At 37.8% G+C, this 22,592-nt stretch overlaps 1 protein-coding gene across 8 annotated transcripts in view; it reads right to left on the bottom strand.

The window, feature by feature from the left end:
• The window catches only part of epb41l3 (erythrocyte membrane protein band 4.1 like 3), a 64,993-nt gene that overhangs the window by 38,262 nt on the left and 4,139 nt on the right, over window positions 1–22,592 (bottom strand). For 6 of the 8 annotated variants that reach the window (XM_023335981.1, XM_023335984.1, XM_023335985.1 and 3 more), the window contains exons 2-3: window positions 3,297–3,439; window positions 148–291 (exon numbers count right to left, since the gene is read on the bottom strand). In XM_023335981.1, the coding sequence (XP_023191749.1) occupies window positions 148–291; window positions 3,297–3,439 (287 nt within the window). Of the gene's footprint in view, window positions 1–147; window positions 292–3,296; window positions 3,473–12,957; window positions 13,064–22,592 lie in introns of those variants that run through there. The other 2 variants (XM_023335982.1, XM_023335983.1) reach the window with 2 other exon arrangements.

Below are 22,592 nucleotides of genomic sequence, written 5' to 3'. Positions count from 1 at the left end.
AAAGCTTGTGAAAAATTACTCCACGCCTTAAAACTGCTGGAGGGTTAATGAAAACAAAACCTCTCTTTAATCTCTTACAACGACCTCTACGCTGCTGTAAACCACATTATTAAAAACATTTAACCTCTGCCACCTGCAAAGACTCACCTCCACGTTGACGGAGTAGTCGGAGCCGTCCAGAAGCGTGATCTTACATTGCATCATCTTCACCTTCTTCACGCCCCTCAAGGGAGACCTGGACAAACGACTGGTGGACGACCTGTGGGACTCCTGGTCCTCCTCCTGCTGCTCCTGATGGAAAGGGAACAAGTGCAAAACTTTTATAAATCCATAAGTATTTCTACTGGGGACTCTGTTTTTCTTTCCCATTGGTAGAATTCTTGGTTCAACGCTTCTGTGTGCTATTAAAAGTCAGATACAGAAAATTAATTCTCATCTTTTCTAGTGTAAGATGTACTCCAAGCACAATGCTTGTGTGCTTAGCAATGTCTGTTTCCTACAAAAAGCCACTGAAGCATCATTTGCTCCCAATACTTTCCAAGTTTGGAGTTTTGTGTTCTTTTTCCATCTCTCTTTCATGTCACAGTAAAAGCAGATGGTCTGCCGGCGGTTTCTAACTCTAAAAAGTGAGTCATTCCTTTAAATTGTTGCCACATATCTAATCTAGTACTAAATTACAATTTCCTCTCACATTTTAAAACGCTTCAAAAGACCAGACAAAAACTCTTCTGTTGCCATTTTATTGTGTAAATGTCCTCGCCTGGATTGTCACTTCAAGTTATCTTTGAGGAAAGGATAAAACAAAAACAATTTGTGTCACATTCCTGAAGCTATAAATAACTGAGACCATGCCGGAAATTTAATGAGGTCCCACGGAGAGGAGCTTGAGGTGTACCTCAGTTTTTTAAAAAGAGAAAATCCACTTTTCCACTTGACCGAACACAAGGCCCTTCCTAACTGAATGTATCCTGAAAAACAAGCTTTAGTGTCGTCTTCATTTCTCATCTCACATCTTGGGTTATATCAATCAGCTTGCTCTGAGTTTTCACTGAAACTCATGTGGACAAACTGTCCAGGCAGAGCCCAAACACAGCAGGATATTACTTGGAAACAACAAAAATGTGAAAGTTTCACTTTAATAGCTAAACTTTTCACAAAAACAAATTTTGCTGGACAATAAATTATTCCAGAAACTGCTGCGATAAACAATAATTTTGTTGTTTTGAAACCATTTTCAAGTAATATATTCAAAATGGCATAATAATTCAAGTCCACCATTTCAAAAGCCAACAAACTTTGAGTTTGTAAAGAACCCTTGATACAGGAAATTGACTTTATTTTAAATATCCAAAATAACCAAAACTGAAACCATAAATAAAATGGATTATGAAGTGTCTATAAACAAAACTGCCCTTTAAAAATGATCAGAATTGAAATGATGAAACACATTTACATTTTTTTATCTTGCGTTTAATTAATTGATAGTTTATTGCAAAAGGCTTGTAAATATCTAAGACTGTTTTACAGATGCTGTTGATTAATGTCTGATGAGCAGAGATGCTGCAGATGAATGAAATCGCAGCAGAAAAACTGTTGCGGGAGCCACTTCCTGGGGAATACGCGCCCTTGGCTGGAATGTGTTTCACAGGGACGACAGACGGCGCCGCGCCGGAGCGCTGGGATTTTCCTCCGGCTCGTTGACAGTTTACACCATGGCAACAGCAGCAGTGCATCATCCATCAGAGGCTCTTTAGTGCAGCCCTGAACATTTCAGAGCGCAGCTTACCAAGGAGCAGGACGTTATCAGGAAGAGGAAATAAAACTGGTTCAGTTTGGTCTGCTTTGAATATTCATGGAGAAATAACAGTTAAACATACGGCGTATTCTAATCAGGCATGTCAAAGGGCAACAAATCAGAGGATGATTGGACGACAAATACTAGTGAGACTAGAACATTTACATCAGTGGTATCCAAACTTTTTGCACCAAGGGTCAAAATCCCAAAGTTGAAATTATTCGGGGGCCAGATTTTATTTTCCCCCCCAATTAAAAAAAATATTACTAAGAATTATTTCTCTTTTACCTGCACAATAACAAATAAACTGTAATATTTTGCGTTTACCCTAAGATTTACAGCCATTTAACTTTTTAGACTTATTATTTTTCCATTTTTGAAGTCCATAAAATGTTTTTAGTTTATCCCCGACAATGAAAATACGATTTTTCTTCTGCAAACTTTGCTGTATTTAGCCAAATATAAGGAAGGGGTGTGACCAGGTCTAAGTTTTTAGTAAAAACTCGCCAGTTTGTGGCACAACTCATTATGAGATAAAAAAAGAAAAAATGGAGGCTATAACCATCATCATCATGTCATACTTAAGTGTATTTTAATACCTAAACTATGTGACTTACAAAATAGTGATGTGTCAGAGCTTAATGACAGTTTATAATGGGAATATACAGTATAATGTGTTCAGAACCTTAGATGCTAAAAGAATATGTCTAAGCTCCTTTTTTCAACTTTTTAAAGTACATTTCAAGATCCTGCAGGGAATCCACAGAATAATACTTTTTAAATATCATACTGTGACAGTATAAGAGTCAGTTCTTTTAAAACACACAGTGATTAGAAATTATTTTTCCTAAAAAGAGATCATTTTCTGAAACTAAAATCCAGCCTCGCCAGTGGATTTTTGTGGAAGACGGGGATTTTCTTGTGAAGAAGATGAAAAGTTATGAATCGTCCTTAAAATAACGTCAAGCTTACATGGTTTTACTTATTCAGAGGTATTTAGTCATTTTAAGAACAATTATTCGATCTAAAACCATCATCCCCCGAAAGAAGTTGAGCTTTGACTTCCAAAGTGCAACTTCAGTTTAGTCACTGCTCCCACAGTCAGGGAGTCACTGTGTCAACCTTTAGGAATCCAGTTCAGAAATAAGAAATATCCAAATGTTGGAAATTGTAGCCAAATCACACGTTTATTTCTTGGAGAAATAAATGAATGGAGCAGCAGCTAAAAGAAGAGCTGGCTCCATCAGATTTGCGGGTCGTAACAATAGAGGAGGACACTGAAATCATGCCGTCACCACAATTTCCATTTTCCTCACAAAGAACCGATTCATTCTGGAGTAATCATGTTGTGAAATGTTTCTTTTATTTAAATGGATTAACACGGTTTATCTAAAATATGAAAGCTGTTTATTGATATATTCAAGGTTAAACCTTTGCTTTGTGTGTTTTCATGTTACGTCTGAGTACGTTCCAAGGACGTGGGGAACATGAGGAGGCTGACCTGTTCTTTCCTGGCCGGGGTGCTGTGTCCAACTGCAGCTGGGAGCTGCTCCGGCTGGTTCTGGGGCGAGGCAGGGTCCGCCGCTGCTTTACTTTTCCCCTTCTCTGCCTCCTTCTTCGCCTGCGGCTGTTTGGCCTCAGAGTCTGCGCCCGATTCAGTTGTCATGGTAAATCACACTGCAGTGGAGGGGAAAAGCAGAGTACAGGAGAAAACCCTGAGTCAGTCGACAGTTTATGAAATGATAAAGTGCCTCTTTAAAGGTCTGTCCACAGATGAGCTTCCCTCTGATGCAAATGCAGGGATGCCTAAATATTGGCTGACAGCAGAAAAAAAGACCAAACAGACATTTTTAAAGTGTCTTTTTGATGATGCCTGCCATTTGGTTTGCACAAAGGTTTTCTTGCTTAAATAGGGCCAAAACACAGGAGCTATAGGCTTTAAACTCAATTAGGAATCTTGAATCTATATTGGTAATAATGCTAGTATTAGCATGTTGCTACCGATAGCAAATATTACCCATCCCCATTTAACTGAAGTTTAGGTATTAGCCTTCTATTACTGCTAATAATTCTGTAGTAACACTATCCTCTATGTTAAACACAGCTCATGATACAGTCATGCTATTTTTATGTCAGCTATCATTAGCTACCATGCTACAAATTAAGTAATACTATCCTAGCAAGCAGATACTGTTAGATATGGCATCCTATCTAGCAATCAATCAATCAATCAATCAATCAATCAATCAATCAAATTTTATTTGTACAGCACATTTCAGCAGCAAGGCATTTCGAAGTGCTTTACATCATATCAAACACAGAATCACAAAGTCATCAAGTAGGGGGTTCTTGCTCTTGCATCCATAAAAGGTTTACCGGTTACACTCCTACTGTGTTATATGGAACGAAACACCTATTGGTATTTTTATTCTCACTCACGCTCACAATCACACAGTTTAAAACGATGTAAACAGCCTTTCAACGGGCTTGCGGCACGAGGCTCTGTACACATCTTTCATGGAATTTCGAGCAGGGACTCCGTCGTCCCTCACGGATTTTTAGCATGCTAGCAGAAGATAGCATGCTAGCAGAAGATAGCATGCTAGCAGAACTTTATAGAATACCTTTAGCTGCATTAGGATGTTAGCTAGCACTTTCTAAGCCAACACATGTCTCCTGTCAGACTTTTAAAAGTTAGCACCCAGTATGTTATCCCATCTATTAATCCACTAGCAGTTTATATAGAATCACTTTTTATTACAAAACTGAACTAAAATGATCGCAAATGGCAAAAATTAATTTGTTTTTGTAAACAAGGTTGGCTCTAAATGTTTTTACCTATATACTAGAAGGATTGATTATGCCAGTTTAACCATTTCTTGTCCACGTACAATTCTCTTTATGTTCGGAAAACAATGGCAATTTGAGCATTGCCAAATTGCCATTGTTTTATGGCAATTAACATTAACAATAACAAACCTTTTATGGATGTCAAACCTTGTTTGATTTTAATTAAGCACAAAACAGTGAATCAAAGCAGATGTTTTGAAGTCTTTTGTGAAGACTTGCGGATCACTGACATCAGAGATCATTAAGGGAACGTACACCAATTTAGATTTATGACCAGTTAAGTACTTCTCCTCTAATTCTCTCATGAATACAAATGAATTACTTCAAAGCAAATTAAGTAAAATGAAAAGATGTACTTGTCTTTCAATCATATATGAAGACAGAGAGATAGGGAGGAAAAGAAGACAGAAGGACAATGTGTAGAAGGACATGAATGGATGGATAAATGGACAAATAATTTTTTGAGAATTAAATAGTGAATAAAAATCAGGAAATACAAATATTTTAAAACAGTTTCTTCTCTTTTTTTTTTTTTTACGAAAACCCCAAAAATAAAACTCCAGACTGTTCCAGAACATCATCTACTTTTGGGTTGTTTTAAAGCCAGACATGTTCCACACAAAAAGCATTTGCAGTATTTTTTAAAAATTATAACAAAATTAGTTTACAATAGACTTAGTCTTTGTGTATCATCACTATTTCCAGTGTGAGAAGATTAAAGAACACACTAAATACACTGGATATGAGCTCTTACTGCGCAGAATGTTTACCTAAAGGAATCTGAAGTATCGTCTTTCATCGTTTAACCTTTTCTTTTGTGAAACACAAAGAGGCATAGATGTGACGAGAAGGCCTTCAATCCTGGTTTTCGAGAAGCCGAGACAGATCTCAGTAAGTTGCTGGGGCAAGGGAGGGGTGAGTTTCTGTACCCCTGTGTGTTGCTTCACACTCCACATCTATGCTGGGGTTGGTAGTACAAATGCCTGTCATTCTGCTGCTGGCCTGTTTCTCCCGCAGCTCTATTTATAGGGACGTGTTTTTACCCTCGGGGTGGGAGGACCTCTGACTTCCAGCCGTCAACAACATTTTGGAACGAGGTGATCCCCGAAAATGTCAACGTGCGCGTCAAAACCCAGAAGGTTCGGATTATTTTTTAAATGATGCAGGAGTAGCAACTACGTCTCATCAATGTTGGCAATCTTCAATCCATGGATTCATTATGCTACACATTAATTTGGTTCATCTTACTCGCTTCATGTTCTGTAATGGGGGATTATTTTTAAAGACATATTCCCTAATGAGCTGATCCACGGGAATTAATTAAAACAAGGATTGTTTGGAATCAAGAAGCCAAAGAACTCGACTACAGCAAGCGATTAAACGTTGACTGAAAGCAGCAATAAATCTCGAGTCTTGTGGGAAGCCAGAAGTATGAATTTTCATTTCCAAGGGTCAGTGAACGCAACATGCTGATCTGACTCTTGTCAACCTTCGATGCTATAAAACCCCTATAAAGATTATCGGATCCAGACAGCAAGCCTGACTCAAATCAATGCGAAGGAATCACTGAGCCAAAAGATCCACTTTCCAAATCCTGACTTTCAAAAAAATAAAAAATAAAAATTTAAGGCAGCATTGAGGTGAACTCAGTCAAAATTAGCAATCGTAGCCTCTGCTTCCTCGTGTCACGTAGAAACCAGCTGACAGTCGACCTTTGCATCCATTAACCCCGCAAGAAACAGGAACTATGGAGGGAGGGGTGAGAGGAACATCTTAGCACCATAGAAATTGAAGAAGAATACGTTCAGTCACTGGTGACAGGCGCTCTTCACAGGGCCACACAAGAGCATGAACACTAGTCCTGTGTGTTGCTCCTCGCCATGGGACCGCCGCATACATTGTGTACTGAAAAGCTGCATTCACAACGCATTTAATGCCTTTGATTACAGATGATTGTTTAATATTAAGTACAGACAAAGGTAAATTTAGTAAATGCTTGCTTGAGAAAACATTTACCATGCAAGTTTACTGAATGTTTTGCTGTTTTGAAGCTTCTCAAGAACACAGGAAAGTTTCACATCTAATTAACTCGGATCTATAACTGTGGAAAGGAAACTCTACTTGTAAAAGAAGAGCAACTATTTCTACAGCTTATGAATTAAAGCGGTCTTGTTTGGTTCACTTTAACTGAACTCTGGTTCGTTTGTCTGGACAGTTTGGTTTGTTTGGGGAGGCGTGATTGTCTAATCGAACTCTGATGCGGACCAAAAAAACCAAAACTCTCATCCGCATAAAAACCTCGGTCTCTTATGTGAACGCCTTGTGGACCAAGTCTACAGGTACAGCGCAAGGCATTCTGGGTAAATACACCAAGATGTTCAGGTTATTAAAACGTTATCTGCATCAGCCCCTTTGGTGTTACAAGAACGCAAACAGAGAAGAGACAGATGTCGCCTTCAAAATAAAAGCAGTAACCACTTTAAGGAGATGCAATTAAAGATTTTTCTGCTGACCGTTTGTTGTGTCCCAGAGGTTTATATAGGACCAAATAGGATTAAATGAATCCGGTGCATCATTCACTCATTTGGAAGCAATAAGATTGTAGTTTATTTTTTCCCCCACACTCTGCTGCCGCAGCTTAAATCCAACATTGACAACTTGCATGGAGACTTTTCACTAACTGACTTCTCCTGAGTCAGTGTAGCTTAATTGTAAGTTGGTTATTAAAGCAGGACCAGAGGAAGGCGGATAGTGGATAATACTCCTCTGATGAGACTTATCCACGTTAACAGGAGGAGTAAATTCACAGTGACTGGCACCGCTGACACGGTATTAGCTGGACGTCACTTTAGTGTCCTTCCTAACGCTGTGGCGGAGGCTGATCGGAATGAAGCTCCATTACATAATTGGTCACTGACACTAAATGTGCCGTCCATGCATGTAAACCTCCATTTTAAGCTCCACTTGCGATTGTTCTGCATACTGCTGGAAAGCGGCCCGTCGCGTGCATGTCAACCCGCATGCGTTCATGTGTGGAACGTGGGCGCTGCCATCTGTGCTGGCCGCCATTAGCCAACTAAGTCACAGCTGGACTGGTCTCTGCCAATCCAGCCCTTCCCCCCCGGTATGGGGGGAGGATACTTGTCGTTTTTTGACACGCTGGGACCCATCCTGAGCAGGCCTGAAGTCCATGTTGAGACCCCGTCTGCATGGCTGCAGGACGGACAGCTGTCACACCAAACGGCTGCTGTAACAGGAAACCGCCAGGCTGCGCTGGACGCTCAAATATGACAACTGTTCAGCAGCCAAAGGTCTAACTCTTTCTTAAATAAGTGCAACACTTATTGGAAACAAGGTTAATTTGCAATATTTGTTAGGATTACTGATAAATACAAATACAGCTCTGGAAAAAAGCTGTATTCTGGCATTAAAACTCTAGTTTAATGCCAGAGTCTACTGCATTAAACTCCATTGAAAACCTCATGGTTATCCTGAGTTAAATCATTCGTATTGTTGTTTCTAACTGAATATGAAGTTGTTTTCTTTGCATTACTTGAGGTCTGAAGACACTGCATCTTTTTTGTTATTTTCTGCAAATAAATACTAAATTTTTGATTGTAATTTCAAAGACATGTCAGTAGTTCATAGAATAAAAGAACAATGTTCATTTTACTCCAACATATATCTATAAAAAGTAAAATCAGAGAAACTGATAGTTTTAAATGGTCTCTTAAATTTTTACAGAGCTGTATATTTTTACTTCAACGTTGTATAACTTCAAAATTTAGAAGTAGAAAAAGTCCAAATGGATCCAAATGACAAAAACCTAATAAATCAAAAACTGATTATAGTCCCAAACCTGCAGATACATTTCAAAAAGTTAGACAAGCAACAGGCCTGTCAATGTAAATCGTCCCAAAAGTTATTGCGACAAACAATAATATTGTTGTTTTAAGAACATTTTAAAGTAAAATATTGGTAATAGCATAATAATGCAAGTACGCCCTCTCAAAGATTAACAAATGTTAATTTCTGATTAACGTTTGACACTGGAACTGGAAGTAATTTGAAATATTAAAATTAATAAACAAAACACCAGGATAAAAAGGATACTAAGTCTCTGTAAACAAAATTATCTTTCAAGAAAAAAAAAAGCAGGCTTGTTGAGGTCAAAACACCAAACTGAAGACTTTTATCATCCAGGTTTTTGTAGAAAGTGAGAGAACGTTATTATTATTATTTTGTGACAATACTTCTGTGCATGGAAGTCTGATTGCAATCACATCATTCAGTTGTAAGAACGACCATGAAAAAAAACTGAGGAAAGAATTGAGCATTAAGACCTGCTGCGTGAGCGAAACCTTAAATAACCTCCAGGCACCTCTATGGTTCAATCCTGCCTCTTTAAACTCCGATTTAAAACAACTCAGGTCTGTTTTCAGTGCAGTAAATGGAATTTTCTATAAAACCAGCAAAGATAATTCATTACTCAATCACGGCTAAACACAGGGAAAAGTGACTCAGCAGAAAAACCTGCAGGGCTTTCTCCACACAGTCAAAAAAAAAAAAAGTTCACTGGGAATTTATGGAAGCCATTCCTGCAGTAGCCTGGCTTTAAATAAGGAACCAGCAAAAGAAAACAGAGTCTAGATGAATGAATGAAGGGATGAGCAGCCAGTCAGAAGGATAGACGGGTGGATTACTTTTACAAAATGGAATAAGAAAAGTATCTGAATATGCAAATGTTTTCCTACATACTTTTACAGAGGTTGAAAACAACAACAACACAAAATCTGTTTTAAATCAGTTAGGACTGCAAAGGATACTTATTATCGCTAAATGCCAGAACAACAATTTTTTAATTTATTTATTGGCCGCACAATACAAATGGTGTGGATGCCAGTAAAATAGTTAAAAAAGACATTTTATTCCCAAACCAGATGCTGAATTTAGTGACTTAGATGCTGAAACTCTTTGTGGTGGACTACGAACGCCGTGACGATAGAAAAGATGAGACGATAATCTCGGTTGATCACAGTCGAGAAATCATCGCAATATTTTCCAACAATATCCCAGTTGCATATTTTCCTACTATTGTGCAGCTATAATTTCAGGATTTATTCAATGCACAAGACTTTTATTGTCATAATCTGGATTTCTTTCACATTTCTTCCCAGATTGAGTTAAGAGAAATGCCACCAAAGCAAAAGCCATTTAACTTTTAGAATTTAAAAGCTTGTAAAGTCTAAAAATTGTAAGAATGTTGTATTTCTTACAACATTAGCAGAATACTGGCAACTAGAATGTATAAATTCAGCCATGTAATTAATATCTACACAATGAGTCAGATGGATGGTGGTTTTTAAATCAGTCAAACTTTCATTAGGCTGCTCAGTTAAATTTCTGCTGTCGGGCTGTAAAAACCAGTCTGAAACTGGGACTGAAAAACCAACCATTAATAGTGAACCCTCACAACTGGATGCCGCTGCTCTGCAGAGGAAAATCTGTCGTCTAACCAGACTGAAGAGAGCAAGTCTGACGAGATTTCAGATACATCCAGAATCATGAAGGCTGTGCAGCAAGTTGGCACAGACAGAATGTCTTGTTTGCTTTCCCACACAGTTCACGGCCTTTTAACACGTTACACGGACAAAGCTGCACATTTGCAAGCAGCTCATAAAAACTGCAGCTGCTTTTCTCCACAGCTGCAGGAACACAATGGAAGGAGAGCAAAGTATTCTCACTTAAAAAAAATAAATAAAGAGCAACACTGGTGATGATGTTTGTCCTACAAGTTTCAAGCAAGAATCTGAAAAGTAGCTAAACTTTGGCAACAGGTTCAATCCGATCAGCCAGACAAAGCTGCTGTGTAAACACCAAAAACTAACAGTCTCCTTGATTAATTAAGTTGGGAAAAAAGAGCTTATTTGGGTATTTATTCCCCAGATTTCTGCTCTAACTGAATCCAGACATGCTAATTTGAGGCTGTGTCCAAACAGACTTGGAGTGGCACTTCTAAGAGCACATTTTCAGGGAAGACAGTCTGGTCACATGAAGGTGACTCAAAGCAGAGCGCTGTTTTCGCTGAGGAGGCCATAAATCCTGTCAGCTCACATTGCTGCGTTTACATTCTTAGCATTGCTGATTTTTGCACCGAGGCGTTTAGGGGTTCAACAGGGAGCCAATTCAAGCCGACTGCGTGTCGGAGGGAATGTGGAGGATCGCAGTCGACTCCATTCAGTCCAGCTGTTCCACTGTTTAGACAAAGAAAAAAATATTTTTGTTTCTACGCAAGATTAGAGGTATGGATTTAAACATTGATGAGAAGCCAGTAACTTCTTACAGAGGAATTGAGAGACGCCAGAAGGCTTTACACATTTCATAAGATTAACTATGAGCAATCTGCAAATCAGCTGTGACCTCACTGCTAACACCGTCAGCTGTTATTAAGAATAAAAAGCATTTCAGGGAAGTTTAGCTCATAAGAGAAACAGAAAATAACAAGAAATCCGAGTATTAGGGCCCCCTTAAGAAAATAAAAAAATAACAAAATTAAGAGAATAAAGTCATAAAATTTTGAAAATAAAGTCAGAAAATTATGAAATTGAAGAATAATCATAGTATTGAGTCTAAAGTCATATGACTTTATTATTGTATTATTACAACTTTATTCACATATTTCAACTTTATTCTCATAACATGATTTTTTTTCTCGTACGAGTTTATCCTTGTAATTTTGTTTTTTCATTTTGTTTTTAGCATAGCCCTAATAATACTTTGTATTAATCCTTCGTGGGGTTGTGAAAAGTATTTGCACCCTGACAGCTTTCTACTGTTTTTGTTTTGTTTTTTTGGCATTAAAAAGTAGAAAATGCAGTTTTAAAATAAAGATTTGTTAAAGAGAAAAGCTCTGCAAACCAACCCAGCTCCATGTGAGGAAATATAAACCACAACATGATCATTTGCTGAATGTCTAAAAATCCAAGGGATTGGCCACAGCTTCTCGGAAATTTAAATACAAATTGAGGAGCACATATTATTTCAGCTGTGTGCGTCGGTAAACTGCTCTTTCAACAAAATGTTTACCTTTACAAAATTTTACCAAAATACCTGATTAATCCATTGCCAGTAATCAATGTATTAACTAGGCATGTTAGCTATTTTTACTGTAAAAATATAAATACAATAGGAAGTAAATTTATATTGCATGTCACATATTTGTGTTTTAATACTAAAAAAGACGGATTATGGTGTTTCGTTATTGGAACCAAGAACCTCTGGACTGTTACAATGCATCTAATAGATGCTGCAGATCTTTTATAAATCTGTTGTAGTGAGTGCACGCTTGTCCTACCATCTTTATTACAGCAGAATGTCTGTCTTCAGTCAGAGGCTTCTTTACAGCCACTGTGACACAAACCGCTACAGGAGATCTTTGCTGCCCACAGCCATCCGCATCTACAACAACCTTAGATAATAGGAGTTACAACAACATTTAGCTTCCCTTTGAGATTAATGAAATATTTTTTGAACTGAGTTGGCGCAACCTGAGTGAATTAACCACTAAACCTCCCCAAACAAACCCCACAATATTTCCTCTCCCGCTAGATTGCTACTGCAACAGTATGTCACCGTGCATTTTAATTAAATTGTCCAGGCAGAGGCCGGGAGCCTCCGCCTGCTGCCCAGCCTTCAGGGATGGAGGGATGCTAAAAGAGGATCCAGACCGTGTCATCCTGCCGCCGTAGCCACGCCTTCCGCACTGCAGATCAAAAACAGCCCAGTACGTCGCTTTAACCGGCCGTAATACAACACTTTCATCGCCCTAACTGTGTCTACATCCAACATCCTCTCGTTGCGGCTCAGCTGCCTTCCGTATTTACGCGTAAATCCGCGGTTGGAGGTGCTGGAAAAGCGGCGTTTTGCCCCCCGCTGTCCGTCTCGAAACTTGGAAACGTTAGCTTACTTCACCGAGCCAGCCTCGGACTTTCCTCAACAAAACATTAGGCGCTGCGAGCAGCTGAAAAGCACCGTGTCACCTCTCTGTTGGGCGCACACAGCCAAACTGTGGCGTATAAACATCCACAGCCCGTGTTTTCTGAGCAGAAGAGCCGCGACCACTCGACTTTTCTCCGCCTGAATTCAGTGGAAATACTCCACATCACGCTACATCACGGGTCACCGTCCGCGGCCAGAAACAGGACATTTAAAAAAAAAAAAAAAGGACACAACGAGCCGGGAACGTCTCATAAAACCAAACAGGGAGTTTAGAAAGAAAAAACAGCTAATATAACAACAGAGAGGTTGGTTACCAGACGCAGCGTCCTGTTCAGCTGGTTCTGGGAGCCGCATTCATTCAGAGTGGGCTTCTGCTTCCTGACAGCGCCGCGAACTGTGCTGCAGTTCCCCTCCTCAGCAGCCTATCACACTCCTCTGTGAGGCTCAGAGTGGGATTGTGGGATATCAGGACAACCAGGGCATTATGTTTGGCAGCACCACCAACAATTTGGCCACACTCTCTCCTTTTTGGCAGCTGAATTTCCATTAAATGGTGCCACATGTGTAAGGAAAGTGTTTTTGAGGGTTAAGCCGGCTGAGAAACTTCACAAATGCCCCTTCCAGCAACAAACAGCTTTTGGTGGAGGCAGTGAGATGACATGGGGGGCGGGGGGGGGGGGGGGGGGGGGAGGGGGACTAATTAGAAGCAATTACAATGCATAAATATCAAGATTAGTTTTTGCAAAAATGGCCAATCTACACTGTTAGGGCGAATTCACACCAGTCCTGTTTAATCTGCTTTATTCATTTGCCCAAAAAGTCCAGTTTTGGGAAACTGTGAAAGTTGGGAAAGAGTGAATTGAACAAAGCCTAAAAACCTCGGTCTCCGTTTGGTTGAAGTGAACTCTGGTGCAGTTCAGATGCATATGTGAATACCAAGTGGACCAGAGACCACTCCAAAAGCAGGAAGTAGATCATCACGCAGAGCATTCTGGGTAAATACAAACTAAGCAAACTCTTAGGTTGCTTAGGTTGTAATTCTATTTCTGCGCTAGCAGAAGAAATGGATTGTGGTCCAGAATTTCTATACTTCTTTATATTAGATATGCACTTCCTTGATGGATTCTTCTTATGTTAAATATCAACAAGTTTGACACACTACTACTTTGACATGAACAGTTTAAAATAAGTCAGCATAGAATGCTACGTCCTAGAGCGAATGTGCACAAAGGAATAACAGCAGCTTAAGGCACATGTTTGTTACATTAATGTACTGCTAAACTGCCAACATGTCTTGTTTCTTCACACTGCAATTGTCCAATCCAATAAAAAGCACCAAACAAGACTCAATAACAGAATGAGCTGCTTGGTTTTGGCAGATAGGAACTGACAAGTTTTCCATGGGCTCAACCCATAAACTCGGCTCTGCTGCTCAACCCACAGAACACAAATGTGGCCCCATTTAAGGGGAAATAAACAGATTTCACAATGGTCACAAATTTATTGCCAAGAAGCATTGTTGCAATAAAGAAATAATCAAAACAAACATACATTTTACTAATTTTTCTTGCCATCTATGGACACGCTGGGAAGACTAATTTATGGCATGGGGCCTGCTGCTTCTGTGGACAAAGACAGCTCCAGTCATGTCTATTTAGGGAAATGTGATTGGGTTAGACTGATTTATGTGTGGAATGTAACAGGTCATTTCTAAAGTCAGTTATATCACTGAAGTTGGGCCTTATGAAGTAGCAGAAAAGAAATACACACCCCTGTCCTTCTCATTCTTTTCCCATTATAACCACAGACTTTGTTGTTTCCACACCCTGTCTCTGTTGTGCTTCTTGTTCTTCATGATGCTGTTTGTTCTCAAATATTCTCTATGAAACCTCAGACCATCACAGAACAGCTGGATTTTTACTAAGATTAAATTACACACAGGTGAACTCCATTTACTAATTAGGTGGCTACTGAAGGGAACTGGTTGCACTGGGTTTTATTTAGGAGTATAAAGATTAAGGGGGCTAAACACAAATGTTCCCTATACTGTTCAGATATTTATTTACAAAAACATCATTTTCTATTTGGTGCTAATACTCTACTTGGTTGTTTTTTAAAAAAAAATTGTGTTGGTTGATCACAAAAATCCCGATAAAAACACACAGAGGTTTGTTGTTGTAATGTAATTAGGGTGTCCAGTTACAATAATTTGTCTGTTTTTTGACCGATAAAGAAAACTAGAGAACCAAATGGGAAATGATGTAAACAAGGATCTGGACCCCCAAACTTTCTAGCCATGTTGTAAAAACCAAGAGACCAAACGGCCCGCCTTCAGAAACACTTGCTTGGCGTTTTGATTCCATTAAATAGTCGATACGACTCTCTGGAAACAAAATGTTGCCAACACCTAGGTGAAAATCCAATTTCACTAAACAATAGTCGGCTTTAAACAAAAGCAGGTGTGCTGCGCTCTTTTTGATTGGAAATACGGCTACATGTTTTAAAGATGGAAGCAAGACATAATGACAAAGCCCCCTGCATCTGAAAACTAAAACAATCATCCAATTTTCTCCAATGTGATCTGTTACCATTCAAACCTGACAAACAGTTCAGTCCACTGCGTTTGAGACATAACTAAACATGAAACAGAATCACCTATTACAAATGTTTAAATAGTTGCTTAAAATTCATTTTTTATTTTCTGAGATTATTTTCTAAACTTTACATAAATCAAAAAATCTTGAGCATTGATTTGTTTTCTTGTGGCATTTTTAAAAAATTGTCTTTTCTTGCAAGAATCTAAAAACGGAGAATTTATCAATTTATAAATACAATATAATACTCTATGTTAAATCTAACTTTAGGGGGTTTATTTATTTTGTAATACAAAAATGTTCTTTTAAAGTTTGCCATAAAATATGTGTCAATGGGATTTTTCTCATTTTTCATCAGTCATTAACTTTTTAATCCTGCCCGCACATAGATATTCAATATATACATTTTTAAACTTTAACCCTTTAAAGTGAGAGCTTAACAACTAAAGTATTGGTAGATCTACAGTACATAAACTGTAATCACAGAGCATTCAAATGCGTGTTAGTGGCACTAGAATGCTAGGGAAAGACAAAAACATAAAAATTCACCCTCCAAGTATACAGCTTGATCAAATTTTTGCACCAACATAGCTAAGGTTATGCAAATATGAAATAAAACAACAACTGTTAAGGGACCCAGGATAGTTAGTCGTATTTATCTCACATCATGAGGTGGTTAGCGCATAAGCATGTCTGTAGGAGGAAATAAACATCTGCTGCTCTCTGTTTCGTATGACCATGTTTGTGTGGATGTAAAATCACAGAAGCGAGTTTTAATTAGAGTGTGGGCTGCTTCTTTTGAGGATTTTCGGGTCTCGCCTCCCGCCACACAGCGGGAGCCCGCTCACTCTTCTGACTTCTCCTTCATCTAATTGCTTTCATGCGCTGCAGATTATGCAGACACACCACCAGCCATGATCAGCACAGCTTAAGATATTTCACTTCTGCAGATGCAAATTCCTTGAACAGTGACAGGGACCCGGGTTTGCTTTGCCGAAAGGCTTAGTGTAATAACAAACGCAGCGAAGCCACTATTCTGCAGCCTCTTATTATGTGTAGCAGGGCTGGAGCAGCCAGCTCAACCACAACAACGAAGTTTCAGATCGTACACAGAGGAAAAAACATAGAAGTTATAGGTGTACGAAAAGCAAGTTCAGCTGCTTAAACAGCTATGAAGGCAGAATTTCATATCTGGAGCTTCAACAATAAGTGCAATTTTCTTTTGTTCAGACAGGAGATACCTATGGGAGGCTGTCGAAATGATACCAGACTGTGTAATAACTGACTGAGCTTTCATCCTATAATATAATATGATACACTTATTAGCCACTTTAAGGCTGGGAGTATGTACCGTAAGTGCTTTGAATGGTATTCATACCTTGTGATTTAACAAATTTACCACAAAATATATTATATTGAACTTTTATGCTGTAAGCCGACACAAAATAGTGGAAATTGTAATATAAAGAGATACAAGACCTTCAAAATTTCTTTTACTAATAAAAATTAGATTATTTTGATGTGTGTTTGTTTTCTGTCCCCTTGTCATGAGACCCCAAAATAAAATCCAGCCTGCAAATTGACTTGCAAACCCACACTGTGCTTTAAACCAGACGAAACTAGGAAGCTTTATGCAAAAAAACAGAACATGGGTTTAAAAAGGGACGCCAATACTTGTGTAGGACGCAGTCTGCAAGCGTTCAGGTAACCATCAACCTAATTTAATCAAACAGATTAAATTCGCTTGCCTCACCTTCAATCTCAGTTTCATCTTCCTACATTTGATTTACTCCCAATATATTTTGAGCCTCTGAGGAACAAAACCCACTTCACTGGCCTTTCCCTTTAAATTTCAAGACATTTGCAACATCTGAAGGCAGCAGAATCAGAAATCTTCTTAAACATATATATATATATATATATATATATATATATATATATATATATATATATATATATATATATATATATATATATATATATATATATTTTCAATTGAGAAAAAAATGTATCTACCTGTTTTGTCAGAAATGTTTTAGTTTATCAAAGTTACTTTAGCTTTATGAGCCATAAAGACTGAAAAAAACAGCCTTGGGGAAGATAATGTTGGTTCAAAATGTTGACGCAGAACATTACTCGTTGTCACATGAGCTTAAAATAAAAAAAGCAACATGAAAAAAAACAGACCTTAGTTGCTGCATTACAAACGAAACATTACACCAAGTTCAGCCAAAAACAGGGTGATATAAGATGCCTGTAACTCAATGATCAGTTTTCAAAAACTCTGATGTGTCTATTTGCTAACATACGAGCCTCTATGAACCGTGAGTCAGCCATAACTAACAGCAGCAAATTTATCATGGCTAACAAATTAATTTAATTTATTAAATGTTAATTATATCTGGCCATGCTTGCTCTCTAGCTCAGAGGTAAAAGCTGTCAACTGAACTGAAAGCATTAATAATTTAATGTGTGCTTTAAACATGATATAAAAGTCCTTCTCACATGTTTCATGTGAGCAACTATAATAAATATTTTTAAAAAGTATGCTAAAGTTAGTAAAAACTAAAACTATTTTAGTTTTGCACTAATTAGAGTCCTTAAGTACACTTAATGAAGGAAGCATTTATTTAATTTAATTACCTAATTACAAGTCCTTAAATATTGCTTTTTTAAATCAAAAATCAATATTTCTTTTGGTTTTATGATAACAATAATTTCTATCTAGATTTTGTGTAAGCTAGAATGTTATCTTATCATCCAACTATACAGACTTTGATGCAGTTACATTTAAAATTTCTTAGAGCAAGTAAACCAGCAGTTTTATGCAGATTCAATGCAGCATAAAAAACAAAAACAATAAAATGTTCTGGATTTAAAATGTGCTGTTATATGTTTTATTTCCCCCCACATAATCAGGGTGTCTCTGATATTCTGTGGCTTTAGATGCTAAATGTTGAGGCTCTATAGTAGTTATCATTGGTTAGGTTTACTCACTAAAGCATAGTTCAAATTACTCACGCTATCCAGGACTGTTACATTATTCTCATATTAATCACCACGGCCAAACAGATGGCAAAGAGAAGAAGCTCTCAGATGGTTATGCGCTGCGTTGACTTAAAGCTGGACATTTCAAATTTTCTAATTTAATCACAAGTTCTGATTACATTTCAGTTTGTAGCGTTCCACTCTAATTAAATGCCTTCATTTTATTTTCTGTAATTAATTAATGTTAATGTCTTAACCCTAAACAACATATTTAAATGTCAATATACTTTAGCTCCAGAGTCATCTCACAATATAAATTAAATTTAAATATCTTGATTTGATTTGACTGAAACTGTTTGCAAGAACATCTATCAGTATTACTATCACAGATCCAGTTGAAAAGCACTTCCTTCTCATCTGAAGCAAGAAGAAGGAAATCAAAGAGACTGTTAGTGCTAATCTAAAACTAAAACAATTTTTGCAATTTTGCAATTTTTATGTTTTATTTTCTTATAATAAGAATCGCACACCTTTCGGGTAGCTTATTTTTTTTGCTAATGCAACTTTCACTCCCAAATATCTTGCAAGGTGATAAATCATCTAATGAAACTTTAATTAGGCTGATAACTGGACAGATAGCTGATGGCCAAAGAGAAATGTTTGCTATATTTCTACTCTGAGATTGTGTCTTCTTCCTGTTGGGCATCTCTCTCTGTGAGATAAGTGTACATGGACGTTTATGACACGTCCCGGCCTGCAGCACAGAGCTTGTTCAGCAGAATGATTAATTCCACACGAGACAGACAGCATGTGATCTCTGGACTCTCCTTAGCTTATGCGGTTGCTTATGTCTTCACTTTTTTCTGCTGCGTACAAAAGGCAGAAGTCATCTGTACCATGCAACGCTTACCCCAAAGGTTTTGAAACCTCGTATTTTCCAAAAACATATGCATGGTGCCCTGGTTAAAGATTTATTAAGCAAGCATACTCAGCAGATAAATCAATTATAATTTGTTAGATATACGAGGTATTTGGCTGAGAAAGACATTTTTACTCTTTAGTTTCTGTAAACTTGTGGAAATGGGCAAAGATGGGTAACCTTATGAACCTCATTAGGGTAATCTAATTTCCATAGCAGCGGACATGAGCCTTCAGCTGGTACCTGGTTAAAACATAATTATATGGTTATATGGAAGCATGTTTCTGACAATGTCAAACAAATAACCTGTATGATCTAATTTTGAGGAACAGAAATATGCAAGCCAGCATTTCCTGCTCATCCCTGGAGACTTTGTGAGGGTTATTCCAACTGTATATTCAATTAAATCCTAACACAAAATAATCCTAGATGGCTCTCACACAGAGCTACAGCCTTAACGGAAAATGTCAATGCATTTATAGGTCTGTTTTCAAGCTGTGAATAGTAACACTAATAGTTAGGACTGAGTTGTTTTGCTGCTAAATCAAAACAAATCAGTCCTAACCAACTATTTGACTATTTAAATCAGTCAAATAGTTAGTTAGGACTGATTTGTTTTGCTGCTAAATCCCACTTTGAAGTCTTCTGGCTTCAGTTCCCAGTAAAAGACCATTATCCCCCACTGTCCAGCTTCCAAAAGGCTGCGGGTCAGCCCATATGCAGGAGAAATTAGAGCCTTATTTCAGTGCCTCTGGCTGGGCCAAAGCTCCCAAATCAACCCCCAACCTCGACAACACTGTCATCCAATCATACCTCACATTAGACGAGTCTTTCCAGCATTTCTACCCTTTTGCCCAAAGCGAAGGTCACATTCAGAGCTGCAGATGAGTTCAGATTAGTTACAGACACTCCCTGCTCACGTTCAACAGATAGGAGGCATATCTTATCAGGAGCAATCAGAAATATGCTGTGCATTTGTAACCTTTGGAAAGTTGAAAGGTCATTATTTTCTCATTTACAATAAAATGGAAAGGGAGAAAATTTCTAGAAGCATAAGCACAAACATTTAGGGTTGAAACGCTTGATCGAATTGATCATGATTAATTAATCGACTATTGAAATAATCAACTAATTTAGTAATCAATTAATCATTAACCGAAGTGTACAGACCCCCAAAAAAGGCCTCTTGCTAAACTAACTCAGATCAGTAATTAGGAAAAAACTACAAAAAAAATCCAACATTTTGCATTTAAGATAAAAAAAACAACATTTAATTGCTTTCCAGGCAATAAAATGTTTATTTTCTTATTCAGAAAAGTAACGGAATTTGCATATTTAAAGCTTTTTTAATATTGTGCAATAAAAGCTAACGTGGTAAAACAAAAAAATCTGCAGTGCCAATTTTTAAAATCCGATTAATCGTCAGAATAATCGTTAGAATAATTGATTACAAAATAGTCATTAGTCGCAGCTCAACAAACCTTCTTTATTAGCAAAATGTGTATAAATTATGATATGAACCAAGCATCTCCATCAAACATGAAAATAACATGTGTGGTAATCTGAGATTATGAGCTACTACCATCCAGTTTTGTTGAAAAGACAAATAAATAAATGCTACTGTGTTCAGTCTAACCAGTGAAAAAATAAAAGGCTATATGGAGATGTTTACTGATGTTTATGTGAATGGGGTTGAATCTCAATTAACAGTAGCGCTACTTCAACATAATTTTACTCAAGTAAAGGTAAAAAGTAGCAAAAATTACTCAAGTGAGAGTAAAAATGTAATTGGTAAAAACATCTTAAATACTGATCAAACATTGTCATCAAACCAACAGGAAGTGAGTGAAAATCTGAATTATTCAACAATTGCTGCACAACATCCCATCTGAGGACAGAAATTAAACTCCGCCTCTCGTCTATAATCGCCACATGTCAAGATGCTCTCACTCACCGTCGCTTTACAGCTGCAGCTTTATTGGGATGAATCGGCTCAGCGCCGCTTTCAAGTGATCCAACAACGGTGGGAGATAAGAATCCTTCCAACAAGCTTATCAGTTCACTCTGCGAGATTGAGTCATAGACGTTATCTGCTCAGGCCAACCGAGACAACAGGAACCGGAGACAATGACCAGAGACAATGACCAGAGCCGGGCGGCTTCATTTGGCATTTAGTGTGCAGAAAAAATATTAAATTTATTGAAACATTGGAGGAAGCAAGGAGACGGGAAAGGAGAGAAATAAATACAGGTGGGATACCAGGAAGGAATGAAAAAATAAAGAAGGGAAGGGAAGACAAAGAAAGAAATAATAAGGTAAGGGGAAAGAAAGGAATGGAGGAAGGAAGGAAGCAAAGATGGAAAAAAGGAAGGAAGAACAGAAAGAAAAGGAAGACAAAAAGAAAGAAGGAAAGGAATGGAGGAAGGAAAGAAAGAAAGGCAAAAATGAAGGATGAAAGAAAGGAAGGAAGATGGGATAGCAGGTAGGATGGAATGAGGCAGAAAGAAAATAAAGTTAGAAAGGAAATGATGGAACAAAGAAGGAAAGGATGGAGGAAGAGAAGCAAAGAAGGAAAAAAGACAGGAAGAATAAAGATAGGAAGAAGGAATGAGAAAAAAGGAAGGATTGAAGAAAGAAAGGAAAGTAGGGAAGGAAGTACAGAAAGAACAAAGAAAGAAATGAAGGAAGGAAACAACAAAGAAAGAAAGGAAGAAGGGAGCAAAAGAAGGCACTGAAGGAAGGGGAAAAGGAGCGAAGGAAAGAAATTAATGACAGAAAAAAGGAGGGAGGAAAAAAAGGAATGAAATGAGGTAGGGAAGAATAGAAGAAAGGACAGAAAGAAGAGAGTTGGAATAAAAGGATGAAAAAAGAAGAAAACAAAAAGAAAGGATGAAAGATGGAAGAAAGGACCTGAGGAAGGAAAGAAAGGAGACAATGGGAGTAAAAAGGAAACATGAAGGATATAAAGAGAAGAAATACAGAAAGAGGGAAATAAGGACAGACTGACAAGAAGAAGGAAAAAAAACATAGAGTAAAAGGAAGACAAGAAACAAAATGAAGGAAAGGAGAGGGGGAAGGACAAAAGGAAGGATATACTATTTATACAATATATTGCAAATCTCAGACTTTTCCAGTCTATGTTTTTAATTGAATAAAACTGAATTAAAGGTCAGAGACATGTAGCCACTTCTTTCCTTATTTATCCCAAAATAAATGAAAATATGCCACATTTAAAGCATCAAATACGAGCCTTTTGACATTCAAGATGCCAGAAAGGAGAATTTCTGTCAACATAATGATATTTAAGCAGGATTTAAAAAGGTCAGTATGTATCTACATGCATTTGATTCAGTCTAATTGGATTATATTTGGCATGCTTTGCTTTCTGCAGCCAGCATTTAGTGAATCAGTCCTGTAAGTCACACCCCTAAAGAGCAGCAGCAGCAGC

The sequence above is a fragment of the Xiphophorus maculatus genome, chromosome 6 (genome assembly GCF_002775205.1).
Source record: "Xiphophorus maculatus strain JP 163 A chromosome 6, X_maculatus-5.0-male, whole genome shotgun sequence".
In the NCBI taxonomy this organism is placed as follows: Eukaryota; Metazoa; Chordata; class Actinopteri; order Cyprinodontiformes; family Poeciliidae; genus Xiphophorus; species Xiphophorus maculatus.
The sequence above is the reverse complement of the archived record's forward strand: the minus strand, read 5'-3'. Positions and strand labels throughout refer to the sequence as shown.